We start from the raw sequence: 19,570 nt of genomic DNA on the forward strand, positions 1-19,570 counted from the left end.
TAAGGCCTACATGCCACGTACCACTAGTGGGCCCTAAAGTTCGGTCCGCAAACAGGTCACAACGCTAAATCGTCACGCTATAAAACAAGAAGAATACTACCACTATACTGTGGTAGTCGGACGGCCATTTCTGTTGTCATCAAAACTGCTTTTTTATGAACTACAGGCCCATGGATACAAAGGACTTTTGGAAACAAATAATGCATAACACATAAATACCCCCCTTCTTCTCTCAATCAAACTTTGTTAGATATTCCAATCTCGTAGTATCATATGTTATATAGGACTATACCAAGTTGTATTATAGCTCAGGCATAGACACGATCATGAATGCCAGGAAGAATTTCGTAGCTACTTTCTTTATCGTGTTTTTCCTGATAAAGCAAAAGATTCAACCGAGCGTGCTGCTTGGCCCTTATAAATTCAATCATAGTGATTGGCTTCCTAGTGCTTTCTTCTTGTGGGGCTGGTTGGAACTGCTGGAGGACAGGGGAGATATCAACCAATAGTTTTAGCAGCATGTTATTGTGCGGACGAGTGAAGTACATCAGTCCAAAACGGTTGTACATCCATTGGTCTTGGGGCTGCAAAACCATGCGGTGTATTGTCGACTTGAAGAAACCATTGGAAAGGAGAGATAGAGTGTGACCAATGTTCACAGTGATTGTTCCCGATATACCCTGAACGGTCTATATGTCTCTCATAGCTGTGTCGTTGGGCGAGTAGGTTCCCATCAGGGAGCTCAAGGATGAGAGACAAAAGCACCATCAATGGAAGCACTACATCCTAGTGGACATGCTTGGAAAAGTCTTCAATTTCGGCAAGGTGTGCATTGATTAACTCTAGATGAGTGTGTTTCCCTGCGTTTTCAGGAATAAACATAGGGATGTTGTACGCCTCGACACAACCACCCTCTTTGTTCTCTGAGGCCCGGTGCCTTCCTAAATACCCATGGAAGTCTTCTGCTGGGGATCACCACGCCCTTTAGCAGAGGCAGGTCGAAAAAGTGTTTCGCGAGGGTAAGTTGGCGATCGATCCGGTCCTGAGAGAGACCAAAGTCCTTCACGTAGAAGAATCCCACATCATGAACAGCATGAGCGAGCTACATGGTTAAACGCTGTTTCCCTCTCGACTGATGAATGTCCTCCAAGTGCAGCATGGCCAGCTCGGACCACGGCAGGTCTTCCTTTGTTTCTGGTCGATGGGCATAAGGTTCGAGATGTTCGAACGAGTATTTCGTTCTAAGAGTTTCCAGGGAGGAGTCAACCTCTCTAGTTGTCATATCAAAGGTTTTGGTCAAGGTGGTCATCCATGACACATCGTTAACAGTATCCATATCCAAGATAACGATTGGGGTGTATGCCAATAGCAAAGGTCGATCGCAAACAATACAATGCCTTTGGAAGACAAGAGGTTACTGTTGCTCACAAAATAGCTTATACTGTCCTTTGTCCTCAACAAGGTGTCCATATCATTCTAGTTACCAGATATCAAGGATATTGATTCTTAGATGCCGACGTAAGCTTACACAACCTTACTTCACAATGAAAGTTTTGGTATGAATGCAACTGCCAACCCCTTGCATGAATATCCATTGCTAAAATCATGTCTCAATACATCTCTAAAATGTTGTTATTATTATCTTTTGCCCGCCAATTCCCCCTTGCATACTATACTGACTCAGGTTAGCCACATCAGTAAATGATAGCTTAATACTCTATACCTCTCTCATGTCATAGCGATTGCATATCCTTACACATGTGCGATGGGGTGGCCTTTTTGCTGATATATTTTATGTCTGATACTATGTATTATCAAAACTCGGTATGAGGACAACACCCAGAAGGAGTTTACCCTAATATGGTTTGCTCCCTTAACACGTAATCGTCGAGGTTTTGGGCATATATGTTCCAGTTCCAGCATGATTGATGCTGCTGATCAGACATCCCTTTATTCTCCCCGGAGTAATATACGCCGATATTATGTATGTCTAGAAATAGACGATCCAAACAGAGTTCTGTTTAAAATAAGAATAAATATAGAGATGTGGGGAGCGGACACCCTGAACCTTTTGCGACATGCTGATCTACTGGATACTCTCGGTATGCAACTATACAACAAGCAAATGCCGAGATGCCATAATCCCTTGCGTTCTTGATTGACACCACATTAGCAAGGATTGCGAATGAAAGAAAAAAGGGGCTGTATGACGCGTTTTTCCAACTTAAAGATGATCTGCCACGAATGTCTGGATTATGAGGTCGACCTTTCTAATGATCTACATATCATGTATGGTCAAAATATGACCCAGAAAGCAACGCCGTTATGGAAAGTGGCATCACCGCTCCATATTGTGCAGATTTGGTGGGCAAGGCATACACAGTGGTCAGTATATTCTCATGTCATCTAATGAATATAAATATAGACAGGCATGCCTGATACAACATCTTCAAACTTATCTCTTCTACCAACATATCAGCTTCTAGCAACATGCGTCGGCCAGGGTTTGTTTCCTTAGACTACACACTACATGATTTATACAATCTTGATGGCGGAAGTGCTTCGAAGGTTGTACTAGTTTTCTTTCCACCATTCACGGAGAATCCACGACTCGGCTCTGGTGGTCCGCCGAAAGAGCGCTTTGTTTATGATTCCTTCTGGGAAGTTGGATCCAGGCAGCACGAGAATTCAGCTCTGGACCAACAAGTGCTTCCTCAACGATATGGCTACACCGCAGGAAAAATTCCTGTCATCGGCATCGACTCACGGAAACCCGGCAGCTACTGCACCTCAGAGCACAATGACTACAGTACTTCGAATCTCTTTCGCTCCTTTCAGAAGATACACGAAAGCCAAAGACCAATTGGTAAAACAGTTCGGTGCTTCGCCGATATCACAGTCCCACCTGAGGGCCGGATATCTGTCATTGCACCAAGTGATAATTTCTCTCATTTACCGCACACTATCGATCCTGATAGCCACTACCTACTGGCCTCCAAACGGGGTTTGGCAATGTCCAATTTGCCTATGCCCAAAACCACGGTTGTGGATCCCACCTGGAACACAGATCTGGTCTCAGATGAGGCATACGTTCAAACAGAGATACAGCGAATGGTAGACTGTATCGATGCCCATCCAATCCCGTACATCCTAAAGTTGCCACAGACAATATCTGGAATGGGAACATTCAAGGTCTTTAACGAAGAAGACAAAGAGGCTCTTCGGGCACGACTTTGTCCATGGTTACAGCATGTGTTGAGGCGAACAAATAAATCTAACCAACACCTCTTCCCCGGCTCACTAGTGGTCCAGGAGTTTATACGGGGATTGACAATGTCTCTGTCAATATTTGTCACAAAAACGGGCCGTGCAGTTTTTGTTACATGTTCTGATCAGATATTCAATGAGAAGGGCGAGTGGACCGGCGGAATCGTGTCCTACAAGAGGCAGACTTCACTCGAAAAGGAATACTCGGGGGTTGCGACAAAGGTAGCGCAGTTCCTACACGATAACGGTTATTATGGACCAGCAGGAGCAGATGTGTTGACCGATGAGTCCGGAAACAAATATGTTGTGGATCTCAATGTTCGCCTTACCGGAACGTATCATTTCGGGCCCCTCCAAGGACACTTTACTCGGAGAGGTCTTTGGGAAGCAATGATGCTAAAACACTACTTTCGATGCTCTCAGGAAGTATTCGAGAAGGCTTTTGAGGAGGAGTTGCAGAGCGGCCGCGTCATAATCATAGGATGGGCGCAGAATGAGACCAAGGACCGAAGCTACGGTGCAATCACTTTAGGGGCCGAGGATGAGTTGTCGCTGCAACAGCTGGCCCAACGTATCCAGAGCTATGAGAGCCAGGAGTGAAACTCTACGGGCGTCGAATGCGGTGGAATTTGATTACAGGCATGATTTAAGCAGCAAGGAAGCAAAGATGCATTAACACAGCTTAGAGAGTGACAATATACTAAACCATCTCTAGATTAATACAAGGTAGCTCCGCCTGGCTGAGGGATATATGGTAGGCAAGGAATCCTATCCAACGCGTTATCAAACAACCTGCCCTCCATAGCAAACAATTCTATACTCTGTTCTGCATTGGTAGGAGTCACACATAGACTACAAACAGATAGAAAGTTGCAATGCTACTAAGCAAGATCTTCACTGGTCCATCCAACCTCACCGTTCAACTGATTCAATCAAGAACCTATGGAAGCGGCTCGTCCTCCCCTAGTACTCGGTTGCAAGGTATGTTATAGTGCCGTAATACAGGAAAATATTCATTAATATCATGAAAGGATACAAGATTAATTTTAGGAAGCGAGTTATCTCGTAAGGCGTTCCGTCAGATTCATTTGGTCGACCAATATAAATAAAGGAGACACTGCCCCTATATGGTAAATCTCACTTCTCTTCTTTCCTACAATTAACTACCCATCTTGACATCACCCACATCCGCTTCAGTACTCAATATGGCAACGCACCGCTTTGACCCCAACTTCACCAAAAATGTCATCAACGCTATAGGTCCCAAGACCTCGCCACGTCTGCGTCAGCTAATGACAGGGCTCATCAAACATGTGCACGACTTTGCGCGCGAGAATGAGCTCACAGTGGACGAGTGGTTGGCGGGCGTGAAGCTGCTCAACTGGGCCGGACAGACGAGCGACGACAGGCGGAATGAGGGGCAGCTGCTGTGCGATGTGATTGGATTGGAGAGGTAAATCTTATTCCCTCATGAAACTGATATACATTATCTGGCAAATGTAATGTAACACGAATTACTGGGCTAACTGGTAATTGGTGAGGGGGGGAAAAGTCTCATCGACGAAATTACTTTCACCCGCGCCGGAGAAGCTAAAGATGCACCAATTGCTACTGCTATACTGGGCCCGTTTTTCCGTGCTGACACGCCGTGGCGCCAGAATGGGGAGGATATTGTTAAGACGAAGCCCGCTAATGGGGAGATGGTATTTATGCATGGGCAGGTACTGGATTTCGCGAGTAAGAAGCCGCTCGTTGAGTCGACGGTTGAAGTGTGGCTGGCCTCGACCAATGGGTTGTACGAGCAGCAAGACCCCATACAGGAGGAGTTTAACCTACGCGGCAAATTCAAGACGGGTGAGGAGGGTAGATATTCTTTTTATTGTTTGAGGCCGACGCCCTATCCTGTCCCTAATGATGGTATGTATTTCTCAGTCTCCCTCTCCAGAGAGGAGATATATACTGGGTATACCGGGTTTACGTTTGGCAACTGACGATAATAGGACCTGAGGGCAAGCTCCTCGAGCTGATGGATCGGCATCCCTTCCGGCCAGCTCACATTCACATCATTGTACGTTCCCTCTATTCTTTTATTTTCAATTCTAATGCCAGGTATCCAGGCCATGCACAATGGCTACCGTCCTCTCACCACGCAAATCTTCGACCGTGAAGATAAATACCTGGACAACGACTCCGTCTTCGCGGTCAAGGATTCTCTCGTGGTAGACTTTGTGCCCCGCAAGGGCGACCCTCAGGCTAGTCTTGAGCTGAACTACGATATCAAGCTTGTGATGTTCGATGCTGTCAATGGTGCATAGTTATGGGCTTTTATCTTAACAATAGTATACTATAGCGTTATGTTTGTGAATGGAAGCTTTGGGTTCTTATGAAACAAAATATGATATTCTTTGTCCATAACTTCAACAGCCACCAGTTAACAAGCAGACTCAGCAGCATAGTAGATATTCTGCACGTCACGCATGGTTGAATTCTAGGGATTACGCTTTAGCACGTCTATTCAGAGAAATCACCCCACCGTGTTCAGGCTGTGGTCGAGGTGGATGTATAGTACACAAAATACTAGGGAAACCGTATGCGATCAAACCCGACAGGGGCCCAGAAACTAAAGACCCCCCGACGCTGTAGGTCCGGCTCTGGGGTACTATTGTGGTATTAATCGTACATAGACGATGGAGGTGGCCTTATTCTTGGCAGATTAATTGTTGCTGTAGATTCGATCTCTCCATCGAATTTAAATAGCAGGATATCCGCACGGACTACTCAGTATTCCCGAGCGAACCAATCGAAGTGCTTAATTAAAAAAACGCCTATCTCAAAAGATCGTCCTTGAGAGAGTGTTTTAGTCCAAGAGGTCAGTATTGAGGATGCGGATTCTCTTCACCAGAAATATAGCTGAGGAAAAAGTTTTTTCTCACTGGTCGTTGTTGACTCGTTGAACTTGCGGGCATTTGGCGCCCTTACCCTAACTTGGGAGGTATGGTACTGTTTGTAGGGTTGCCTGTTTTCTACGGCGTCAAAAGCCTTGGTCTACCTGATACTCAGCTTCCCTTATCAGGCCCTCCTTTGGCACCATCAACACAGTATCTATCGTGCTGTGCTCTACCACTCACTACTTTCTTTCCTTTGGGCCTTCGACTTTTCGTGCTATAAATTTTGAATGGCACGTGGCATAGGGACCGTATAAAAATAGCTACTACATCATGGCGGCATGGGGCTATGGGTGGTCCAAGATCACTTCTTTATAAACGAATGTCTGCCAATCTCAACTTAGAGATTGCTGTATGTATCTTACGTGCCTTACTATGACCTTCTCAGGAATAGTGATCTTCTTTGTTTACTCTGTTATCCAGCCCTTCTGAGTTGTTTTGGTAGCAGGTCCTTCGGACTTATACAAACCAGAAGCGTTGCATTGTATTCCCACTAACATCATTGAAGAAACCTATGATGACAAGAAGCTATCCAACCAAATGTTCTTTCAGAAAGTCCGCTTGGGCCGATGCATTGCGTTCGAAGCCTTTACCGGTATAGCCATCAAAATGACCTCCTGGAGTGATCTGCAATTTCTTTGGCTCTCGGGCCCGAGAAAACGCCTCCAGAGCAAGATCAACTGGAGTAATGACATCATTCTCTGCCACAGTCATCAACAGCGGGGTTGGTGCGATACGGTGGATATGTGCTGAAGGAAAATACTCGCGAGCAGCCTCAAGACTGGATCAGAGAGGTCAGTGTCAGGGGACCATCAGGTTGCGTGGAGTGAACGTTGTGAGATTACCTTTTCATCGTAATCTCATTCTTCCAGTTTGACTTCGCTTCCCATGCAGTAAAGAACTGATAGCTATCTGGAGTGGGAAGCGCAGATGGTTTCAACGGATCTTCATCTACCACTTTCATCATCGCAGCGGGTTTCCCTGCGGCCCGAGCTAATCTGTCTAAAGTAACAATCAGTGAAAATGTTAAGCATTAGCCACCCCCTAGAGTGACTTTCATACCTTCCTGGAATGTTTTGTTTACTGCCTCCATCATATCAGGCCGTATGAGTCGGTTCATATTTGCCCACCCATCTGCAAACGGAACCTGGGAGAGCACCACCTTAACTCGCCGGTCAACTGCTCCAACCCACAGCACATGCCCGCCGCTGTAAGAACTTCCCCAGATGCCAATGCGATCTGGATTAACGTCAGCTCGCGATTGTGCGTAGGTGATGGCGTCTGATATGTCGCTTGTCTGTTGACTAGGGAGGATCTCATGACGAGGCTGGCCTGCCTTGGTGTCACTGTCGCCGAAACCTCGGTTATCATATACTAGACAGCTGATGGGCAGATTTTGAATGAAATATTCCGCGAACGTGTCCAATTCCATTTCTTTCAGAGCCGAGAACCCATGAGACATAACAAGGCAAGGCAGCTTTGTTTCCGATGCCTCTGTTGAAGGACGGAAGAACCAGCCTCGCAAGGTGACATGGTCGGCCGTTTGGAATTCGATGGTTTCACGAGGCATATAGTATAGTGATTTCAGCGTGTTTTGGTGGGGGGGGGAGGGTGGTTTGAGAATAGCTGGAAAGAAGAAGAACTGAGATAAAAGTTGAGGATTTCTGAAGGCTCTAAAGTCCTGGCTGGTCGTTTAAAAACCACCCATGGCCGTTTAAGGCCACCCTTGGTCTTTAAGGCGCCCCAGGAAGAGATGCCGAGCTTCCCAATCAAAAGGTTCTTATATCGGCTACTGCCGCATACCTAACAGTAAAAGTCGAGGTCACACCTAGCGCCAAGAATCAGGCGACCCAGATTTGAAAGGCTATTCCTACGGTTAGCGTGGTGAGTTACGACAATGCCTGTGTTGGTTATGAAATCATTAGCCAAGAGCAGTTTGATCAATTTTCAGGTGCCATTGAGGCCGTTTTGTGGCGCTCTGTGTGGTAGGGCAATAGCGATAGGTGTATGGACGGTGCTGAAAGTCGAAGTGGCTAGGAACTCATATTGTAATACTTGAACTAGCATCCTCGCCAACTATGACGGAGGGTCGTTTCTGGGGCACATAGTGTTGAAGGCATGCAGTGACTGAATATAGAGATGTTCTGGACGCATATCCCTTATAAGCACTACATACTAGTAGACTCCACTGGTAACGTACACCACCACCGAGCTGGCCACCTCCGCTCCAATTTACAACTTTGGGTGAGTATTTAGGCCTTTATTATTGAACTACAAGAATTGTATACTCGTTTAGCCAAGGTATTCTATAGTTAGTAATATCCTAGTAAATTGATTGTGATTCAATATAGATCAGTACCGGGTATTATAAACACTAGTTAATCATACAAAGAATATCCCGTTGTATGATCTTTTATTGCCTAGTTTATTTTGATTCCTGTTATATAGTAGGTCCTAGGACCACCCTCGTTCTACTATGACAGCTTCCGAAGCGAGCAGTGTCACGATACCAGTCGAGACACTCTCAATGTTCAAGTCGCCTGTGATCTCGCCGCTCCCATCGACACTCTGACCAGCCCAGGTCACGCCAGTTCTTGCATCGGAACTTTGGCCCGTCAGGCGTCTGATCCTTAAATTGGACCCAAGACTAGAGGCAACGTTGAACTCCCTACTCGATCGGGTAGTTGTCTCATTGAAGTACTCCAGATTCAGGAGAACGAGCTTCTGGATCTTATCATTGTCGTAAATAGCTAAATGCACAGCGGAACTAGAATCAAGCGATGTGATTGGCACAACCCTGGGAGCATTGAGATTTGCTACGAGATCCGCAATGAAGAGCATGCTATAGTATCTATTTTCCCTCTGTGCGTCAGTTATGGGCAAAACATAACGTATCTAAAGTGGACATTACAGGAAACTCACGTAGGGTTAATATGGGGAACCGGCGATGTCTCCGTCGGCCATGGCTCCCATGTAGAATAGTAGAAGTCGCCTTTACCGTTATGGAAGAAGAATCGATCAATCCCAGCTGTGGCTCCGCTGAGTGCGTAGTCCAGTTGCCAGAGTGCTGCTCCAAGCGTATTTGACACCCCGTCCTTTCCGTGGCATGCAACCGAGCCTGTTTCGCCCATGTGCATCAGCTTTCCGAGTGGTTTCGCGGCAGATATCTGGCTGCTGTATTGGTCAAGGAGGTCTAGTGTTTGTTGGTGGTCGAGGAGGTTTCTTAGGTCAACTTTGGCTGCGTCTTCGTCTGGTTTAATTCGGAGGAAGGTGAGAATCGGAATAATGACGGGAAAGGGAAAGCAACAACAGAACATGGGCATGAGGAAAACATACCCGTGCATATGTTCCAAGGGTAGCCATGGACAGAGAAGTATTCAATTCCTGGAATAGACTGTGGTACGCCCAATCTCACTAGTTCCGAGATACTCATATCCGGCTTGAATAATTCCGGGCCTGCAAATGACGGGAACTGGAAGCTCGAAGCAGCCGACGAGCGAGCCCTGAGACGTGGTATCCATTCACGCATTTGACTGGCATAATCATTCACGTCGTAGTCTGGTGGTCGAAAGTCTCCATAGAGGTTCACTTCATTGCCTAGTTCGTACGCCATAACCAGATCTTGGTCGATGTACTTGAAGGCACCATCGATCTCAGCTTGAGCCAGGCTGTAGCTGTCTGTGGAGTGGTGAGAGCTGTCAGCAACCCATATATCAGGAAGAACAAATACATACTGTTGCGAAAATTGAGCCCGAAAATGATCGGAGTTCCAGCTGGTACGTTGTCCGTCAGGACATTGAATAAATTCTTGTTGAACGTGACCTTGACTGCCTCGGTCCCCTTCGGGTCGTTTGGGTCGTTTAGCACGAGGCTACTCATTGTCTGGGTACAGTTCTCGCAAAAGCTAGCTCGATCTTGAGTATTGCCACCTATGCGTAGGATAGCTGGATTTTGAGATCGATCGACGATATTCTGTAGAAGTTGTTTTGAAAAGGCATTGGGATTGTCCAAGTCGCCAAAATAGTCGACTGTGTTCCCAAATCTGAATCGGTGGTCGGTTAGTGTCTTATTCAGTGGAAGATGGAAACAGAAGCCTACTCAATGGACAGCCCCATCAGTTGTTTATTCAAAGGCACTGCGTCTGCAGCCGCTTGCTGGACGTTGAAGTGCACATCTGAGCGAGGCAATTGCGGCGTGTTACTCTCCAAAGGCAGTGCAGTTACGAACTTCGCTGTAGTAGTAGCCAGAAAAATGAGGTTAGTGAGCACCATGATGATGGTTAGCCTGGACTACAACCTTACTTCCATACTTACCTCTTCAACGTGCATTTTTATACCTCGACATCCTAGCGCTATGATACATGGAAGCGGGAACATGATTGACGGGGAAATCTATGCTTAATACGAAGAAATTCTCCGGGAATAGTGTGGGGTAGTGCCCCCGCCGGGCTTTCAGCAATCTAGACATATCGTTAACAACTAGTGGGTCAAGCCGATATAGTTACCTTACTAAGTTTTCATTGCCGTCGTCTTTTGTGGCAGTACGAGACTCAAGAACCCCCATGGTGTTGAAGCCCCGGTGGAGGAACGTCATCTTAGGGAGCCTAGGATAGGTGCCAGGTGGATATTGTGAGTGTATCATTGTCCCATTTTCGAACCCTTACTATGATTATCATGCGGTATTTGATCCAAGGAACCATCAACCCCGCAGGACTACTGACTCTCATCTTCGGCGTAGGGGGCTATGACCGGAAGACAGTAATGGCAGAGCATGTAAAGGAAGAATGACGAGGTGAGCATATCAAGGGTCCTGCTGATCTCATCTTCAAATATAACAGCGGCTTCCTCAAATCGCTGATGCAATCTTCTCAGTAAATTCTCTTCCGTACCTCGGAGCTTGGCAGCTATCACTTCCGTGTCTGCAGCCCAGTACGATACAACCCTCGGGATGGGCAAATTGACACTGTGGGTTCCACGCTATATGCCACGAATTTTGTGTCTGAGTACCATGTCAGGATCAAACTATTCAGTAAATCGGGGTAGAAGTGCCCACAGGATAGTTAATCTTGCCATCTGTGCTCGACCGTCATCCTCATCACTGTGTGAATTTGGCTGATGTCGGATTCGGCTATCGTGGCAAGCCAGAAGATCAAGATAGTATGTGTCCGTTGCTGGATATGTCAGTATCTGGCCGATATTGGTGGGAATGCCACCGTTCTCTAATTGATAAAGTTGAAAAGAGGGCGGTTCGGGAGTCGCGAGGCGCCATCCTGGCCTAGTGTCCAAGATCCTATACGAGGTAGTGGTATCTGGCTCAGGAAAGCATAATGCGGGACAAACCCCTGAAGAGGTTGATCCTCTTGTCTTGGTAATGATAGTCCTCGTCGCAGGTCTCTCATAGCATTTCCATATCCGAGTTACCAACGTAATCCATGAGCAAGTATCCGCTTTCCAGCATAGTTAGATGACGATGGCAAACATAGTTACACAATGGAGTAGACCCGAAAGCCACGATATGTATCCTTTGAAATACCAGGGGATCCTAGTTGTCAAGGGGGTATTCTCAGTTTCGTAAACTGCATAGTGTTAGAAATAGTCTTAGAAAAGATAGAGGTGGTAATCAGTTGAACTCTGATGCACTTTGGCCACCAAAAGTTCAAAGCCCCATAGCTGAGGCGTTGGAAGCTCTGGGCAATGCTCTTTTATCCAAATGGAAGCTGCAGCTTCGCAGCGGAGCTTTTCGTCCACATTGCCGGGGTATTTGGATTCCCCTATGTACGGTAAGTGGAACGTAACGAGAGCTCGCTTCTCTGGTTGCTGACCCTATTTATTGATATAAATTGGGATACAAACGTTGAAGCTGCCCTGTACCCCTTCGTTTACGTCTCCAAGCCGGCAGGTCTCTGACCGACTTAGGCCAAGGTGATATGGCACAGTCCTCGATATCTCCACGATTGCCGTACAACAACACAAAAAGCTCTATTCGTTGCTCAGGATAGTCCAAGTCAAGGAACATATCTTCCTCCTCTCCGATAGCTGACTCCGATGTAGTGGTACCCCGAAGGACTGGAAGCGTGGTCTTTTGATGAGGCATGGCGGTGCTAATATTATATATTGGCGCGTTAAGACAACACACCAAACACGGTTACTCTGACATCCAAGATATTAAATCAGCCACGACCAGATATCTATCAGACACCAAAGACAGTAAAGCTAGGGGTCTCAGATTCTGCGGGCTTGTTTCCCTCCGGGACCGATCAAGCCCAACCAGGGCATCGCTATCCTTTAAGGAGATGGCAACCTACGACAGGCGGTGAAATGCGGCAGAATCGCGGTGGTTCTGAACATAATCAGAGGACCCCAATTGTATGGACAAGTGAATTGAGTTATGCTTAATACCCCGAATGCTCCCCCAAACGTATGCCAGTACTCGACATCTCTAGTCCATACATAAACACAAAGGGAATCTAAGTTGCTAAATAAACAATGAGTGAGCACAGCAAAGACACCAATCCTAATAGCCAATTGTATAATCCAAGGACCAATTACAACGTATCATCAACTCGCCAACAGTATATTCCTGTTGCGCCGCGCTATGCTATAAAGCGTACATGGAAGGTCAGGTATCTTATATCACAAAGACCCACAAAACTATAACTGGTTCCTATCGTTGCCGCTGCCCGAACGGATTGCCAAAAATAAGATAGAAAAATGTTTGAAAAGGGGGAAAAAAGAGAGAAAAAGAAAAGACGGCTACTTGGCCTTCAAGGTTAACCATGTAGCAATATTATATTCGACATCAATCATCCTTGAACCTGTCCCCAGTAGCACGAGTCCTGCTCGTCCCTGCTGAAGGACTATGGAAACGGCCTCTCACTGAGCTCCCGTCGTGAAGACTTGTCCCGGATCGGTTGAACTCAGGTCTCAGTATCTTTGAGCTGTCGCGAGATTCTAATCCATCATTAAGCTCGATCAGGTCTCCCACCCCTCGCCTCGAAGGTCGATGGGCTGTGCCATTTATTTGGTGGCCTTGTGTGCTCTGCTGCAGTTCGTTAAACCCAGCCTTTGCTCGGCTGGTCATCTTCCTAACCCAACCCTCGACTGCACCACCTATATTATCCAAGCCGGTGGGAGTGTTGGACACGGCATTAGTCGTATACTCGGTGGAATCTTGAAATTTCGGTGGAGTAGGAGTGGGGGTTAGGTTCGGTAGATGCTGGGCAAAGAATTTACTCAAACCGTCGAGAGCCGGCCCAGGAGCCATTGTGTCACGATCAAGGGTGCCAACTCCCGGCCCGGCTAATTGTATATTGCTGCGTTGACGTTGATGGCGCACGGCAGGCTTAGATTTGGCTGATGTCCGTGACCCTGACGAGTCCGCGTGAGGTCTATTTCCGGTGATAGGTGTATCGCGCGAAGGCTGAGGTTCAATAGTTGAAGAAGTCGAGGATAATGTTGGCGTTCTCTCGCGTCCAGAGAATGAAGGACTCTCGGAATCAGTATAGGAAACAGACTTCCGTCTTGAGCGCGGAAAGAAGCCTAACGCCCTGCGTGGGACACGGCCAATCTCTATAGGCGCAGAGAAGCCGTCAATCTGGACCCAGGACTCGTGTTTCCATATTTGGTCAGCTTCCACCTCTGAGGGAGCATTCGGGATTGCTTCAGATTGTTCGCGAGGCCCTGAAACCGTACTCGGAGCTATTGAGCTCCCACTTGGATCTTCCAGATAGTCACGCCTGGAACTCTCAGCGTCCACCAGGTTAAGGTCATGCCGAATGGGTCGCCCTTTGACTGAGCAAGAATCAACTGGTAAAAGAACTGTCTTCCGACCTTGAATACTATCGCTGGGCCAAAATCCATTCGCCTTCCTGAATATCGCAGGCTGACAACCGTAGCGTATCGTTACCCCCGTTATACTGTCCGTCGGCTGGACATGATGTACGTACGCCAGAGCTTCCTCGTCTTGGTTCGAACCTGCTGTCAAATGGCCCGTTCGATCACTAGAATCACGTCGTTTGTGTTTCGCATTGAGACTTCCATTCGTCTCTGTATCCGCTAGTAGCAATGCTTCCCTTTTCTTTGCCTGAACAAAAGCTTGCCGTTCTTCCTTAGTTCCAGCACCAATTGCGGAGGTAGACGGTGCTGCTGGGCCCCACGACGAGGGTGTCACGTTCCGCGACGGATTTCCCATGTATGAATCGGGGCGCGAGGGCTTCCTGGCATGTGTCCGCGCCGCTCCATTGGTGGCAGGCCGTGCAGTATCACTTCCCAACACAGATGAGGCCAAGCTCTGTAACGATGACCAAGACGCATCCAGAAAGTCAACGGCGGCTCGCGACGACTCCGCGAAGTTAACTTGATTCTTGCCAGTATAGCTGAATCCACCTAACGAGCTACTCGCACCGCGGCCAGGCGAAGATATGACACGGGAAGGATGTCTCATGGGCATTGGCGAAACTCCGCGGGAGGTGTAGGGTGACGGGGTGGCACCGCGAGACCGAGGCACTGGGAGGTCCGAGGACAGGGTGGTGGACAACCCAGAGGGTTCCAGCTGCCTTCCATTATCACTTTCGTCATCATCGGTAAACGATACCAAACGGCGAGGGCGTGATCGCACGGTTGAGGTGGACCTGCGGGAGGCGTTCGTACCATTTGTCCCAGGGCTGAGGGTGTCGGCAAAGCTGGTACTGGAACTCATCCCTGACGACGATAATCACGATTATATCCGAGGGAAGAGAATGTCATCAGCTCTTCTAAGGGAAAGAAACTCTGGGTGAATGATCGCCAAACGCAAAGCGCCATGGGAAGGCCCTATAGCACAACGTTCGTCATCCAGTCTCCGTCCCTATCGCATCCGTGTCCTTAAGCGGCGTTCTAGCGTGCTAGGGTAGGTGAAATTCAACAATCCGTCCAATAAATGATGATCTTCACACTGTGAATTGGAGTCCGGTATGACGCACAGTCCAGAGAATCAGGGACATCGAACTGGGGAAACAATCGAAAGCTGAGCAGGGAGTATGGGGGGGTTGCGGATTAGTTAGTTGGGGCGCGCGGGATGCGGCAGGGAAGAGGGTAAATTAGTGGTTTAACCTCCTTTGTGATGACGACTGCCCCCGAGTTTAGTAGCAAGTCTAGCAAGTCCAGACGTCGTCCACTCACGGCGGGGCGGGTCCAAGTCTTATGTAAAAGGTTAAGAAAATGGGGACTGTAAGGCGCCCGCTGAGATTAGATAGGTCATTCAGGATTCTGCCAAGGGGAAAAATTAAGAGAAAGGGAGTGACCCCAAAAAAAGAAAAAGAAAGAAAAAAAAGAGGTAGAGAAACCTAGGAAGCGACATGAAAGAAAAAGACAAAAATTGTGCTCGGAACATTCGATCGGCAAGAGGTGATCCTTTCCCAGTCGAACTTGTCATGCTCTTATCATACCCATACCTAGGTTGCTTTTCTGCCTCCAGTTGGCCACCGCTGGATGATGTACGGTACCGTATTGCCCGACCAGCCGCAGATCGGCGAATTCCCTCCATTTGTGGTGCAATGGCTTACGCCAACCCTAATAACATGACTTATTGCATAACAAATGCTTCTCTATGCACCAGATATACTCTTATCCTGTCTAATATATAGTGAAACTTCGTTCATCTAATCCATTGGGAGATTCCGCTAAAGATAATACCAAAGACAGAGGAGCCATCAAAAATACTCTATAAACAGTATTCAGACTTCTTAACCAGGATGGGGTGGGAATTGCCACATATGATAGCCATATCCGACGAAGCCATTAAATATCCGGTAATATGCTCAAAAACACAGAACGCCATTCCCTTCGTGCTGTATACAAGACAGGCGACTATCACGGTAAGTACACGAGATTCAGACAGTTCACTCCGGCGGCTCCGCCATTTCAGCAGATGGCCGTGTGTCAACTTCAGATGTCGCCTCAGACTCTGTACTCCATTCTTTCTCCGAGCTAGCCTTTATGGACGCCTGCAGCTGTGCAGGCGGGGGAATAACCCGAACACCCCCAGCACGTGTGAAGAAATCTTCTGTTCGAAGACCACGGACCTCTTTGGGGTCGACGGTATTCATTTGGAGACCAGCAGCCTTTTTCTCACGAATGAGCTCTCGAACTGGTGCCATAGCTGCATCACGACAGGCTTCCTTGATATCACTGCCTGACATGCCGGCCATGGCTTTAACAAGGTAGTCGAGGTCAAAATTCTCCCGGTCTACCTTGGTATCTTTAAGTACAAGGCTAAGGATTCGAAGTCGTTGCGGTGCTGGAGGAAGGACGACCGGGAACTTTTTCGGCATCCGCCTGAGAATGGCTTCGTCGATATCCTGTATGCGGTTTGTTGCTCCCATCACAACAACCCGCTGGGGTTCACCCGACGAGTTCGCCGACGTAAGGCCGTCCCAATGGGTCATGAATTCTGCCTTAACCATACCACTTGCCTCGTGCTCCCCACTCCGCCTAGTACCAAGCACAGCGTCTATCTCGTCAATGAAGACAATGGAAGGCTGCAGTTTCCTGGCTAGAGAGAAGACTGCATTGACCAACTTATTCGAATCACCGTACCACTTCTCTGTCAGAGTTGATATGTGTAGGTTAATGAAACATGCTCCACTCTCATGAGCAAGCGCTTTGGCAAGCATAGTCTTTCCGCACCCAGGAGGACCATACAGCAGAACACCCGACGGGGCTGTAAGGAGTGAAGATGTAGATGAATAGAGGTGAGGCATGGTTAGTGGGTAGATGACAGACTCTTTCAGCTCCTCGATGATCTCGTCCAAGCCTCCAATATCCTCGAATGATACGGGAATGTCGTCTGGGGCAACAACATCCATTGCGATCGCTTGTTCGTATTGGTTGAGGGCAAGGTCTCCGCGCTTTTGTCTCCGTCCCCGCTTGCCTTCTCTGCGTGGTGAATCTTCATCCGACTCTTCTCCTCCATCGAGTCTCCGTAGAATAGCAGCCGACTTACGTCGTTGCTCCTCTTTCTTTTGGCTTTCTGGGTCGAAATCAAGACGAGATAGGAGGTATCTAATGAGGAAGTAGGCAGATGCCGACTGAGCATATTTTGTTAGTCCAAGCAACACCAGGGGATCAAGTTTGACTGACAGTGCCGGCAACCATCACCAATTCCTGTAAGAATTGCTGCCATCTCGGACCGCGCGCTGAAGCCATGGCGATACAACTGCGCTCAATATCAACGAATGATTATATTATGGCGAATAGAGCACGATTCTGCTTCAGGAATGCAGTTGCAACGAAGTACTCGAGGCCAACAGCGGGATGAAGATAAATTATGCGACGAACCCAGCTGAATGTTACTCGGGTCGGCAAAGCAGCTGTGGCGCTGATCGGAGCCGTGGCTTTGCCGACAGCGTCACATGCTTCATTGCCTGTTGGTTGGTTTGCGGTGTAGTAGGCGGAGAAGGTCCCACCGACGCGCCCGGTGATCATTCGTCCAAGTTTGTTGTCGTGCTAATCATTGTGTACGATACGAGTGTTGCGCAGTGCTCTTTCTTTCTCCTGTTCTGTATAAAAATATATAAATATACATTCTTGCAATGCCACCGAAGAGAAAGGCCGCGGCCAAACTTTCGAATCTAACAGAGTCCGACAACGAGGACGCGACGCAGGCTCAGGAACCACGCGACGATGAGCGCCCTACGAAGAAGCAGAGAGGACGGCCTCGCTCGAAGTCGGCAGAGCTCAAACCACCAATCCAATCAAAAAATGATACCACAGCTGCGCCATCCAAGGCTCTGGAGGCTGCACCTAAAAGGGGCACAAGAAGGGGGAGACCAAGGGGTAGCAGAGGCTCACTGCAATCTGTTAACCAAGAGTTAGAGGGGCAGAAGGAACCAGAGGAGGGGGGGGAAGACGCTGGTCCCCATGTTCCGGAAAGCGCGCCTGCATCTAACGATGAGCTAGTCGCATCGCAACCTGCTACTAGGTCGACTAGGTCTGCGAAATCTGCCAAGCCTACAACCACCCGCGGACGACGTAAGGCAACTGCTGAGAAGCAAGTCAAGACTGATGGCGAATTCCAATATACCCCGAGGAGTACGCGACAACATAAGTCACCGGTAAAGGGCAATGAAGAGGCTGAACAATCCACGAAAAAACGGCGGAAAGCTGATCCTCAGTCGGAACCGGAAGAGGAGGTGTCAGAAGGTGAAAAAGCCGCGCCCGATGTTGTTGAGGAGACCTTTCTGCAGGAGGAACCTGTGGAATCTCGCCGTATCTCCATGTCACCAGCTAAGCGTCGACAATCTACTCAACGTCCTCTACAAGGTTCGCCACAGAAACCTAACGCGGAGCCGGAGTTAAGGCGCAAGATCGGGGAACTCACTAAAAAGTACGATACTTTGGAAAGTCGCTACCGAACCCTCAAAGAGATAGGCGTGGTAGAAGCAAATGCCAATATGGAAAAATTACGGAAACAATGCGAAGCAATGACGAATGGTTTGTGGATCCCTGCTTCCCCCGCGTAAGAAGTGATATGCTCACTTTCCTAGCTTCGAACAACTTGGTTGCTGGCCTGAAGGCAGAACTGGAGGCGCAAAAAGCGCTTGGTCAACAGAGCCGGACACTACAAAAACAGTTACAGGAGCGAGATGCAGAAATTGCTCAAATGAAATCGCAAGTTCAAGACGCTACCAGTCAGCTCTCTTCCGCTCAAACTGAGGTCAAAGCTTTACAGACCAAGCTTGCAGCTGCCCGGAATACAGCAGCGAGTCTAGAGAGTGCTGCCGCCAAGGTCCCTGGAAGTGCCATCAAGGGCGGTAACAACCGTGCTAATGCCGCAGCAAGTGCTGAAGCCGCGCAAGCAGCTCAGTTTGCACAGCTCAAGGAGGATCTTTACACTGATCTCACTGGTTTGATTATTCGTGATGTGAAGAAGGGAGACTCCGACAATCTGTATGATTGTATCCAAACGGGTATTAACGGAAGTGAGTATCTAATCTCCAACTGCACCAGAAATACTCTAATACAGAGACAGCGCTACACTTTAAATTGGCCGTACCGCACGTTTCGTCAGCCAATTTTGAGAACGCAGAGTTTCAGTATGTTCCACTCTTGGATGAGAATCGAGATCGCGAATTGATCGATATCCTTCCTGAATATTTAACGGTGGATATCACTTTCGTTCGTCAGCAAGCGTCGAAATTCTATACCAGAGTCATTGACGCACTCACAAAACGGCGGACGAGCACTGGTAACTGATAACCTTTTACCGTTCCTCCACTCCTAAGCACACTCCCTGTGGAATTGGTTTTTACTCGTGCAATCATTTTGCTTTTGATTATGGGTTCAGTCCTTGCTCCGTTTTGCATAGTAGGAGTAAGGGCA

The 19,570-nt window shown here is 47.9% G+C and overlaps 7 protein-coding genes across 7 annotated transcripts; 2 read left to right on the top strand and 5 right to left on the bottom strand.

The window, feature by feature from the left end:
- Nucleotides 1–2,490: 2,490 nt before the first annotated feature.
- Nucleotides 2,491–3,867, top strand: BDV27DRAFT_155656 (putative solid-state culture specific protein; the record flags this gene model as incomplete). Its single annotated transcript, XM_032072185.1, has 1 exon — nucleotides 2,491–3,867. The coding sequence occupies one exon, from the start codon at nucleotides 2,491–2,493 to the stop codon at nucleotides 3,865–3,867; it is 1,377 nt and encodes a 458-aa protein (XP_031929846.1).
- Nucleotides 3,868–4,472: 605 nt separating this feature from the next.
- BDV27DRAFT_155657 (intradiol ring-cleavage dioxygenase) lies at nucleotides 4,473–5,582 on the top strand (the record flags this gene model as incomplete). The annotated part of the gene is made up of 4 exons (XM_032072186.1): nucleotides 4,473–4,720; nucleotides 4,820–5,184; nucleotides 5,268–5,335; nucleotides 5,385–5,582. The coding sequence occupies 4 exons, from the start codon at nucleotides 4,473–4,475 to the stop codon at nucleotides 5,580–5,582; spliced, it is 879 nt and encodes a 292-aa protein (XP_031929847.1).
- A 1,074-nt stretch (nucleotides 5,583–6,656) lies between these two features.
- Nucleotides 6,657–7,928, bottom strand: BDV27DRAFT_86614 (alpha/beta hydrolase). The gene is made up of 3 exons (XM_032077820.1): nucleotides 7,275–7,928; nucleotides 7,058–7,214; nucleotides 6,657–6,993 (listed from the first exon to the last, which is right to left on the bottom strand). Exons 1-3 carry the CDS (start codon nucleotides 7,780–7,782, stop codon nucleotides 6,741–6,743), a joined length of 918 nt encoding a protein of 305 aa, XP_031929848.1. The 5' UTR covers nucleotides 7,783–7,928; the 3' UTR covers nucleotides 6,657–6,740.
- A 738-nt stretch (nucleotides 7,929–8,666) lies between these two features.
- Nucleotides 8,667–10,483, bottom strand: BDV27DRAFT_155659 (glycosyl hydrolase family 79 C-terminal domain-containing protein; the record flags this gene model as incomplete). The annotated part of the gene is made up of 5 exons (XM_032072187.1): nucleotides 8,667–9,063; nucleotides 9,135–9,462; nucleotides 9,549–9,890; nucleotides 9,947–10,254; nucleotides 10,311–10,483. The coding sequence occupies 5 exons, from the start codon at nucleotides 10,481–10,483 to the stop codon at nucleotides 8,667–8,669; spliced, it is 1,548 nt and encodes a 515-aa protein (XP_031929849.1).
- A 1,326-nt stretch (nucleotides 10,484–11,809) lies between these two features.
- BDV27DRAFT_155660 (uncharacterized protein) lies at nucleotides 11,810–12,305 on the bottom strand (the record flags this gene model as incomplete). The annotated part of the gene is made up of 2 exons (XM_032072188.1): nucleotides 11,810–11,982; nucleotides 12,065–12,305. The coding sequence occupies 2 exons, from the start codon at nucleotides 12,303–12,305 to the stop codon at nucleotides 11,810–11,812; spliced, it is 414 nt and encodes a 137-aa protein (XP_031929850.1).
- A 634-nt stretch (nucleotides 12,306–12,939) lies between these two features.
- Nucleotides 12,940–15,177, bottom strand: BDV27DRAFT_86644 (putative LysM domain protein). The gene has a single exon (XM_032077821.1). It carries the CDS (start codon nucleotides 14,907–14,909, stop codon nucleotides 13,011–13,013), a length of 1,899 nt encoding a protein of 632 aa, XP_031929851.1. The 5' UTR covers nucleotides 14,910–15,177; the 3' UTR covers nucleotides 12,940–13,010.
- Nucleotides 15,178–15,747: 570 nt separating this feature from the next.
- On the bottom strand, nucleotides 15,748–17,588 carry BDV27DRAFT_86660 (protein-degrading AAA family ATPase MSP1). The gene is made up of 2 exons (XM_032077822.1): nucleotides 17,330–17,588; nucleotides 15,748–17,277 (listed from the first exon to the last, which is right to left on the bottom strand). Exons 1-2 carry the CDS (start codon nucleotides 17,393–17,395, stop codon nucleotides 16,090–16,092), a joined length of 1,254 nt encoding a protein of 417 aa, XP_031929852.1. The 5' UTR covers nucleotides 17,396–17,588; the 3' UTR covers nucleotides 15,748–16,089.
- Between the last annotated feature and the right edge of the window lie 1,982 nt (nucleotides 17,589–19,570).

This window comes from Aspergillus caelatus (genome assembly GCF_009193585.1).
Source record: "Aspergillus caelatus strain CBS 763.97 unplaced genomic scaffold BDV27scaffold_46, whole genome shotgun sequence".
Taxonomy (NCBI): Eukaryota; Fungi; Ascomycota; class Eurotiomycetes; order Eurotiales; family Aspergillaceae; genus Aspergillus; species Aspergillus caelatus.